Raw genomic sequence first — 10,865 nt, forward strand, 5'->3', positions numbered from 1 at the left:
GAGCAGTATGGAGGAATATTGACACGTTTTTGTGGACTTTTATGGACCTTTTTTTAGATCATGTCTCTCACAGTGGACATGCACCTAAAATGACCATTTCAGACCCCATCCATGATTTGTATGTGGGAGAACTTGCAACATAGCAGGGTGCTCAAATACTTATTTTCATCACTGTAGCTACTTGTTACAATTAAGCAATGCAGAATACAAACTCTGAACAAACAGGTTAAAAGCTTGAAGCAGAAAGGCTATAACAGAAGTTCCATTACTGTCAGAGAACAGGAAACTCCTATTCACACAGACTTCCCAAAATTAGACAGTAACTTGTTAAATAACATGAAAAGTTTCAACATCTGGTACAACAGTTGGATGATATCCTCAGAATTCTGTAAATCAGGCATGCCCAAAGTCGGTCCTTGAGTGCCAGTTTCTTAAAGGTTTTCAATGTTAGCTTATTCTGATGATTGCAGTTCAGTTCAAAGGAAATCTGCCGTGCTAATCAAGGGGACCTCTAAGACCTGCAGGACAGCTGCCCTTGAGGGACGACTTTGGGCATGCTTGCTACATCAAGTTGTTGTTGGCGTTGGGCTAATGGTGTGGGGAATATTTTTTCTGAAACAACTTTGGCCCCTTTTGCATCATTTGACAATCACAGCCTACATAACACTCACAAGTGATGGATGTGGTCACCAGATCCTTGTCCAATGAAGCATCATTGGCATGTAATAAAACAGTAGATTCACATTATGATTATATGCCAACAAATCTGCATGACTTTCATCAAGCTTATTCTCCTTTGTGCTGCTGCTTATTTGTCAAATTTCATTTTTGTCTATTCACTCCACACAGATTGAACTCCCTCTTTTACTTGTATGCTTTGCCAATTGCTTTGATGGTCAACCCAAGATACTTACGTTCAACCTCAACATCTTTACTTTTTTTTGGCTTTAATGCTCCACTTCTACACATCTCATTACTACACACATATAATCTAGTTTCAGTTGACTTTCACTCCTCTTGGCACAACTCAAACCTGTCCACCCCTTCCCTACTTTTACTATCACAATTTCCTCAGTATTCATCACAGTATGTTAAGGACTTGGGCCTAAACTAATCTAGTCAACCTGTTTATGCTTGATAATTGTGTGGTACCCAACTTTTTGATTATGAAAAGGTGCCAGCTATGCATTTAGTCATACTAACCAAAGGAAATCCAAACTCCATTCTATTTAATTTAATTTATGTGTCAAAATGACAGAGAGTTATACGAAGTGCCTTTCTTGTCTCAATTGTCCCCTGGACTAGTTCCTTCTATAGGCACTTTTCTCAGATGCAAGATGGGAGTTCCTCTTCAGAATTCAATTCAGAAATACTTTATTAATCCCAAAGGGAAATAAAATAAAATATGGGAGAGCCAGCTCTCAGTTGACATTAAATGCATAACTCAGGTCTGTGGCACAAAGTAGAAACTTGGGCTCAATCCCAATAAGACTGAAGGCTGTCTGGATTCAGCACAGCAGTCCTGTTCTAAGTCTGTGCATTATTCCAGCCCTGGATAGTGTTCTAACTTTTTCTCCAATGAAATGTGAGGGGATAGGAGATAGGAACAGGTGGTAGGAGCTACAATTTTAGGTATTCAGATCAAGCCCTAAAATATGTAGGGTGGTGGTCACTGAGGGACAGAATTTAAAGGAAAAGTCTGGTCTGCAATGGATAACCAATTGGTCATTATTTATACCTAAAAATAATATTTTTGCAGTAATTTAATGAATTTATTTTATTTATTTTTCTTCACGATCACTGAGTCAGGGAACGGCCATTTTTGCCAACTATAGTAACACTTCACTCCTGACATCTTCCAGCAGTGATGTCATGGTTTGGTAAACCTAGCGCCATTCTCCCTGTTTTACAAGCAAAATCAATGGGAGCTACTAGACATTACAATTATATAAGATTTCGAGAGGACTTCACCATTGAAATTTGCGAGAACTGAATTTGAGAGTTGGATGTTGTAATTCATAGGGTAAAACATTTTTATTTCACATTTCCAATTCATGATCCACCAGATCATGAGGGAGGATTTGCCATCCAACTTCTGGCCAGATAAAAAAGACGTTATTAATCAGTTTCTCTCTGCTTCGCATAGTGGACTGGTCATCACTGGCATGGATAATAGCGCATTGTGACAAACACCAGATACAGCACTGGGACTTGCTCAACAGCTGATACCACACTGTGATGTTGCAAACCGGTAGGTGGCAGTAGTGTTCTTTAACAAACATGGATGTCTCCGGTAAAGCACATTCAAATTAATTTACTCTTAATTAAAAACACTTGTCATTTATTGAAAAGTATGTAATAATTTCATACTTAAAGTACTTTCAGAAGTTTTTATTCTGAATGTCACCGGACTTTTCCTTTAAAACAATTGTTGTTCAAACGTATGAAATGGAAGTTGGGGGTCCTGAGCTGGCATTTAAAGGAAAGGTCCCCTACCTACAATATATAGTCATTCCTGCAAACAGGAATGGACTCTGCTTTTATAAGCACTCTAGAATAATCCCTGATTTAATCCCACCTGACCTCTGTCTTGCTGTCCCATGTCCTGCACCAAACCCACAGATTTCTTTACTTGACTTTCTAACACAACAGCAACGTTTCTTCCAGCTATCCCATTATGTACTCCAAAGTTGCAGTGCATCTCTCTCTGACCTTCTCTGTCCACATTAATCAGCACTTCAAAGCAAACTTTCTTATCTGCATTGCCCTTTCTCAGCATGAACAGAGCCTTTTAAACCCTCCCCAAATAAATTCAACAACTAACTGCATTTCTATGTGCTATAGTATCTTATCTATCTCTGGTAAAAGCATCTAGCCTGGTTTTAGGCATGTCTACACAACAAAAATGGTTTCATTGATGAATTCTAAGTGATTCCTAATTTGTGAGTTTGTTCCACCTCTTCTGTTTAATTTTGTAGTATCCAGATTGCTCAGTTGTCTGTGCCTCTTGATCTTAGTTTGCAACTGTCACACATGCTTTTATTTAGTCATCTCCGCCTTATTTCATAAATATGAATATACTGTGTTGCTGCTGGTTCTAGATTTATATATTCCTTTTTTTCTGTCTTCTTGTGCTTCGGTTCAATTATTAATGTGAGCAAAAGTCAAACTAAAAATACCAACTAACCTGTCTCCTTCCCGCATAAACTGAAGTGTCGCAGGCATGATACTTCATATCTACTCAAATAGAATTTTTGAAACAAAACTCCAGTGATTCATCGGACCACTGCTTCTGTAGTCATGAAGATTTACTTTACTCCTTTAGTTTTGCAAAAAATAGTCAATGTGCTGGGAACAAAGGACTTGCTGACAAAATGGATTGATCTCAGAGAATATTGTGTCACTGTTGTTGCTTCAATTTCCTCATGCATTACCTTGAGCAGAAAACCAGACCTCTCATTGGCAGAGCAGCAATATTTACACCAGCAGTATTTCAGAACAGTTTGTCAAGCTTCAGATTTTTTTTTCCATTTTTTAATTATTAAGTGCCTTTCAAAAGTATTCACACCCCTTTAACTTCCCAATTTATCAGTCTAGAACCACACGCTTTAATCGATTTAATTGAAAGTGTATTAATCATTTTAGAATTGTGCATAATTATGAAGTGAAATAAATCTAAAGTTTAATATGATGCATTTTCATTTAGCCTCCTCTGAGTAAATATTATGAGTCCACCTTTGTCTGCAAATAAAGCTTTAATATTCTGCTGTATAATTTGATCAGCTTGGCAAATTCAGGGACTGAATTTTTATGCACGTTTTTCTTTGCAAAAGAGCTTAAGCTCAGAGAACAAGGACACCCCAAGAACATAAACTCTGCGGACTTGTCAAATTTTTTTACTTGAGTTTTGTTTATCCGATTTAGTCATACTAAATACATAACACGTGACTTTGCATTGATCTGGCTTTGGGTGTATGTTTGGGGTTGTTGTCTTGCTGAAAGATGAACTTATGACCCTGCCTCAAGTCTTTTGAAACATCTAATGGGAAGACTCTGATAACTTAGCTTTTTATTCAGCTAAACTCTGACCAGCTTCCATGATTCTGCTGAAGATATGTACCTGGACCTCCAATTTACCCTAGTAAAATAGCGTGTTCAGGGAATAGCAGTTAAAGCTTTGCACTGCACGTTGTTTCTTGGTTGTGTTTAAATACATTGAGACAAGCTGCAAACATGAACCCTGCTTTGGAATCTTTTTGGTCAATCTTCAGTAAAACCTAAAATATGTTCTTCAAAAGATTCTTCCAGCTGAGCTCCAGGTCCTTCTGCAGGTCCTCCAGATACCACGGACCCCTTACTGCATCTCCTTGTTCAGCCAATGAGTGTACTGTAGTGGAACAGCCATGTCTACATGTAGGTTTGCAGATGGTCACAACAGGACTATACGGAATTTTTATTTAGTAGTGTAAAATTAATGGGGCTATACATGTATGCATACTCAAGCCACAATTTATAGATTTTTGCAAAAAAAAAAATTGGAAACCATGTTTCCATTTTTCTTTTCTTTTCCAATTATGCAATGCCTTGTGGTGTTATTTCATGTTAAATCCTCACAATGAACCACATTTAGGTTTGTGGTGATAATGTGACAAAGGGCATGAAAAAACTGGCAGCCACTGCATGTTTCTGTTCTGACTTTGTTATTTCAAACGTTTCCCTTGAATTGAGAGGAAACACACTCTAACATCTTCCCACTCAGAGCTGTTACTTCATAGCAATTATCCCTACAGGATTTTGGTGTTGTTCCCTTTAGAGAAAACTGGAGAAACACCACTAATGCTTAAATAAATCATGTCTGGGGTTGCTTTTCAATTTCATTTGGAGAAGATTGCTGGTATCTCTTTTAATCCTTCCCAAGCTCTTCAGGGTATGTCTTCTGTCTGCTTGAAAGTGACATTTTTGGTTTAGTCCTTTTCCATTGAGTCCAGCAATACAACAAGTCTAAAGGTTTCCTGCTGAGCATGCATTTTCCTAATTTAAAAGGCTGCTGCAGTCATTTTATCTTGGATTTTGCATTTGTGGACAGATTTGTACATACTTTTCCTCTGAGGAGGCGGATGACAAGATTGAATGTCCTGAACTCTCTGAAGCCAATTAAACAGGCTCCCCAGAAATGCCAAGAGACAGGCGTAACACTTTAGCTGAACCATTTGTGGAGGGGTTGTGTGCTACAGAGGATCGCCTCGCTGAAAGGCACCAAGCCTTCAACAGACCCTTCCCTTGGACGTGTCCACTTTGAGCCTGATCCTGAGCACCGACAGATGATGTTGATGTCGACAGCATCCTGCAGCAAGCCCACGAGGAAGCAGCAGCACTGTCCTGGATTGAGGTGATGGCTTCATTAGACGATGGGCCGGGACTAAAGGAATGAGCTGTGGGGTGTCCTTGTTTGGCACTAGGAACTGCAGTTCTTATGCAGCGCCCTCTCAACATGTTGTGAAAAGCTTTTTTGAACTCCTGGCTGAAGCATGGGTAAATAATAGGGTTGATGCAGCTGTTGAGGTAACCCAGCCAGAAAGTTATCTTAAAGATGGTTTCAGGGGGCTTACAAGATGGGAAGATAGACCCTGGAAAAGGGGAAAAAAGTTGTATTAGTAAGATGAATAATCATCTGCAGAAGTTTGAACATGCATAAGGAAATTATAATACAAGAATCATGTATGGATTAAGTTTTCAGGTTCAGAAATTTTATGTCTATATATCTCTATCCATATAGATAGATTGATGACTCTAAATTTCCTTTAGGTCTGAGTGTGAAGTAGCATCTATTCCAGGCTACTAAAGATAGACACCAGCCACAATGATCCTGAAGGCCAAGCGCTACTAGATTAATGGTCGGATGAATGCTTTGAACGCACATACAGTCTTTATCAATGTTTGCATAATCCTATCTTATAGAGTTGTAAACAGACTGAGGACAGTTTTTCTTGTGATCACCAAAGACATTTCATAATTATGGCTGGATATTTGTCCTCTCTAAGAAAATTTTGTTATTTAGTTGGATTTTTTTTACAATGATCCAGCTGCTAAGCACATGGTGCTCATTTGTAGATTGGGGAAAGCTCTAGTCTGTCTACTTTATTCTGTCCAAACCATTTCTGAAGACTTTTTGGTATTATTGTCTTTCTTGGTCGACAAATTGCCTCCAAGATTCAACCGTTCAGCTGACTGTTTATTTGAAAGCTTGTTTTACCTCACCGTGGCAACATTTATCCAATTATACAGTGAAATGTCACTGCCACAGATCTGGTACCTACACAGTCAAACCCTGCTAGGGGCTGGATTTTCCTAACCTGACTTCACCAGATGGATTTACTCCACATATCCATCTGGAAACCTTCCGTTGAAGTAATTTTGGGAAGGGGCAAAAATACTGGTTAGCTGATTGACCTATGTTGGTGATAGACAGGCCAAATAAACCAATCAGATCAACGAAGCATATGACGTACTAACAGAGCGATGACGAAAACACAACCACAAGCCAGGCTACTCTTGCCGAAACCAGTCGGGAGAAGAGCAAAAACATCTTTTCCTCTGAGAAAAGCCTCCAGAGCAGTGTTTTGCTCTTCTTTCAGTGAACAAATACTCTGTAATTCTGATAAAACTTGCTCGATAGCCACGCTAACGCTAGTTTTATCGGCTGAAGCCACCATGTTCTTTAAACTGAACTGTCGCGCTTCATGTGCGTCACACCTCAACCCGCCTGAAAGCCAACGCTGATTGGACGTTCGTTTGGTGAACGGCTCCAAATTTTCTTTAACTGAGAGTCTCCAAACTGATCTGCAAGTGAAACCTTGAAAGCTCGCGAGATCAGGATGGTCTCACGAGGCTAGGATTTTCCTGCTGCCTGATATCTTTTTGTAGTGAATGAAAGCAATCCTGAGCTATGTCGTAAGAACTCCTGATGGTAGAATATGTTTGTTTCGGCCGGAAAGTTTTGACCTTTTAGGTTCAAAATTGTATTAATTCTAAACTGTTTCACCACAGTTTAAATAAAACAAGGATCTGATGGAACACTTTCACTTTGATTCCTATAGAAACAACATATATTCTCCTTAGACTGGTTCTCCGTGTAAACTTAGTGTGATCTACATATGTATATCTGTAAAACTATACAATTTTATTTTTTATGGTTCTTTGCTGTCAGCGCTCTGAGAGAGATCAGCAGTTGGATGCTGTTTGTCATCTTCTCGAGATTCATTCAAGTCTTTATTCTGACTCCACTGTCTACAGCTTCTACCTGATATAAATACATATTCTAAGGCAAGATTTTTAATTCCCTGTACATTTGAACTAACTTTAATAACTGACATATTGACTGAAAACTGGTTTAAGAGTTAAATTATTATTATTATAATAGATGAAAACTAATGGTGTTTATCAGTTTTAAAGAGTCGTTTTAAATGAGTTATGCAGTTATAATGCAATTCTGGCCAAAAGCTGGTTGATAGAAAAATTAAGTCAAATAATTTTAACTTTTTAGGGGTAAAATCTCTTAGGGATTTAATTCTAGCTGATGGGCACAGTAAGGAAATGAAGAAGTAGTTGTATCTTCTCAATATCGCTGCTCGTTATAATTAAAGTGTAGGAGAGTTTTTCAGGCTGATTGTCTCAGGGCTTTAAGAGTAACTGGAAAGCATGAAAACAAATTACCCATGATTCTTATCAGCTGTAAAATAGAAAACTGGGGTTTTATTTTCCAGAGGTTTTAGTGTATAAGGGACCATAATTCATAGTCACAGATGTTTAGAAGGACTGGGGTAGCCTTTATAAAGGCTAAATGCTGGGCTTATTTATGTACTTATTAAAAAGCTTTAAAAGGTATTTAGGATTCATGTCCTGTTATCGCTGTATAAATCCAAGATGGTAAAAAAAGTATTTTTTTGTTTCTATTTTTAACTTGGTACAAAAACAAAATAATAGCAAAAACATTGTTTTGCAATTATCTCTACTTTTTACTCCTTTCATTTTAAATATAGGCTCGTTTGTTTTGGTTAATGTAAGCCCATTTTCATTATAACCTGTTGGAATTTAAGAAAAATAAAAAAACATGAAAAATTATTTATTTTATCCAGACAATTCATTTCTTTGTGGTTGGACTTGGTGCTGCACCATGATAAATAGTTTATCAAGATGATACAAGGTTAAATTTTACAGTGCTACCATTAGTTATAAAACTAAGACAATTAAGTCTAAGGAATTATCATGCAGAATTGTATAAAAATGTTCCTTTAATAGGCTACTTATTAAAGCTTCTGTCCTTAATTTTTCTTTTTCCCTGCAAAAAATTTGTTTTATACTTTAAGTATCTTTAAAAATTGTACTTGTACAGTTTTACTTGAGTAAAACACTATAAACAATACCCTAAGGTCTACAAACGTTTTTTTAAACAGTAGGATTTCTACTTTTACTTGAGTAATAAACATTAATACTTTTGACACATGAAAAACAGACAACTGCAGTTTAGAAACTGTAACATGTTAAGGGATTTCTAAACCCAAAAGAAGATTTTCTCTTAATTTGCAGCTTTTGCAGGTTCAATATTTGTCAGGCGGTACAATTCCATGATGCAAAAATTCCTAAATGTTTTGGTAGATCTTTCTATAATAGCTGAAATATATAAAAAAAATCAAAATAGATGGACAAATAGATGCTGGACATACTCTTCTGTAGGTGATAGATGGGCAGATCAACAAATACAGAGGCCAATTCATGCAATGATAGATGGAGTTAAACCCTGTTAGATCAATAATTGGATGACAGATACATGCACATAGATCTTTTTTAACAGCATCTGAATGAAAGAACTCACTGGTTTTAATCATATTTCAAGATAGAGACAGAGGGACATAATATAAGGATAGGAAAATAAGAATATTTACCCCATGTTAAATTTTCCTACCCATCCAAAAGTGGAAAATGACATTGACCAAAAAAAAAATTTGATTAATCCTGCAAGGGCTCTTTGTCACTTTTTGTTGCAGTTTCAAAATGCATGTCGTATTTTGCAGAATCTTATATAAAACCCATCCAGAAACAAGAAGTCAAGTCAAAGCTACATCTTGCAATACCAAATAGGCTATATTTTCTACTCAAAATTCATAAATCTGAGTTATTTTCTAGGCTTTTGATTCCTCTATAATCAGTGCTTCACAGGAGTATTATGGACTCTTTGATGTTCAGAAGATGGAGCTGCCCAGTGTGATGAGCCTTGTAAACACTTTGTAAGGAACATATAGAAGTGGTGCTTCTGCAATAAATCTTCAGCTTCATTGAAAGGTGTGCCATCAATAACTGCTACAGCTTTTCATCTGCAGAGTTTTAAACATAAAAGAAAAGACTGCAGTTTTTCAAACCTTCACCCTATGAATGTCAGACAATCATCGCCTCAGATTTGAGTTCTGCGCCGTGAGCTGTGAAGGTCTGTCTCAATTGAAATGCATAACCATCCTTATATGACCGGGCTCCCTTGGGAGTCAATGGTGACTCTGGAAGCCTCCCTGGCATTGCAGTCCATTAAACCACATGCTTGTTATCTATAATGGCTTTCTCTTAGGCGAGAGCAATAGTTGGGTTATTCAATTTCATCTCACAGAAGAAGGCTATTCTGCTGTTTTGTTTGCTCTATTTGCTTTCTTGTAATTTAATTTCTTTGTGTCCTTTCAGAGAAGTGATAGACTCAGTTCGGTCAAGACTGGCGAGTCAAAGAAAGAGGTCCTCCTTGTAGTTGTGTGCACAACAAACTAATTAGCAAGGTGCACGGTTAAGCCTTGACAACAGCTGATGCTTAAGTATTAATTTATGCTACAGCTTTGTATGTTAAAGGTTTAATCAGAAAAACACAAAGCTGTCTCTATCAGTAGGTGCAGGAATTTCAAAACAAAGGCAAAACTCCTGGTTTAAGTGGATTATACAAGACTGAATTCAAGCTTAGAAGTCTGAACAATGGGAAACAGCAAAAAGGAGCAAAACATGCTAATTGCTTTACCCATTTATCAGGCTTTCTGTCACTAGCAAACAAAGCTGGCAGTACTGGAAATGAAACAGCTCCTTATTTGGAACACCTTGTTAGTACAGGGTTGGATCAATTTCCTTTTCCAGAACGGCTGTATTTCGTGTGCCTTAGATTCACAAGATGTCTTTGGAAATCCTCAGAGATTTTGATCTGAATCAACTGGGCAACATCATATATTTACTGTTTCCCTAAAACAGTTTTCTCTTTCCCAAACATCTTAAAGCTGCACCATTAGATTGGGATTTGGTAACTTTTGTGGCTGTTGGGGTAAATTGAACCAGTTTGAGATGATTTGAGCTTTGTGAAATGGTGCAATATCCTGCAATAAGTAGCATTTAGTAGATGGGTACAATTAGGTCATCAAGGGATGAACGAGGTCAGCTTTAATACTCAGGAATATGATACAGTAATTGATGTTAACAGAAGTGGTCTTCTGGTGATGTAGGAAATCTGATTCAAGATTCAATAAAGGTGTAAAGAGAGAGTGTTTCTCATACCCTGGCAGCAACCAGTCTCTCTTTGGTCTCTTACTGTACCAGTCTTCCCAATATCTGCCTAATCTCTTCTTCTGAATTTTTAGCAGGGATGTTTAGTTACAGCCAGCAGGTAGATGATCATCTTTGCAGCTATGGGACATAAACCTTTCTTGAGTCTTTTTTTTTTCTAATCAGAGGTGGGTACAGTATCCATAAATTGAGCTTAAAGGAATAGTACACCCAAAACATGATTAGCCTTCATTTTCTACTCACCCCCATGCTGAACAACACTCTGGAGTACTTTTTTGATATCT

The 10,865-nt window shown here is 37.5% G+C and overlaps 1 protein-coding gene across 1 annotated transcript in view; it reads right to left on the bottom strand.

The window, feature by feature from the left end:
• Positions 1-4,336: 4,336 nt before the first annotated feature.
• LOC107102260 (alpha-1A adrenergic receptor-like) overlaps positions 4,337-10,865 on the bottom strand; it is a 25,665-nt gene continuing 19,136 nt past the window's right edge. The window contains exon 3 of the mRNA XM_015401488.1: positions 4,337-5,627. Coding sequence (XP_015256974.1) covers positions 5,155-5,627 — 473 coding nt within the window. The 3' untranslated portion in view covers positions 4,337-5,154. The remainder of the gene's footprint in view (positions 5,628-10,865) is intronic.

Source organism: Cyprinodon variegatus, unplaced genomic scaffold (genome assembly GCF_000732505.1).
Source record: "Cyprinodon variegatus isolate N-32 unplaced genomic scaffold, C_variegatus-1.0 Scaffold32, whole genome shotgun sequence".
NCBI classification, from domain to species: Eukaryota; Metazoa; Chordata; class Actinopteri; order Cyprinodontiformes; family Cyprinodontidae; genus Cyprinodon; species Cyprinodon variegatus.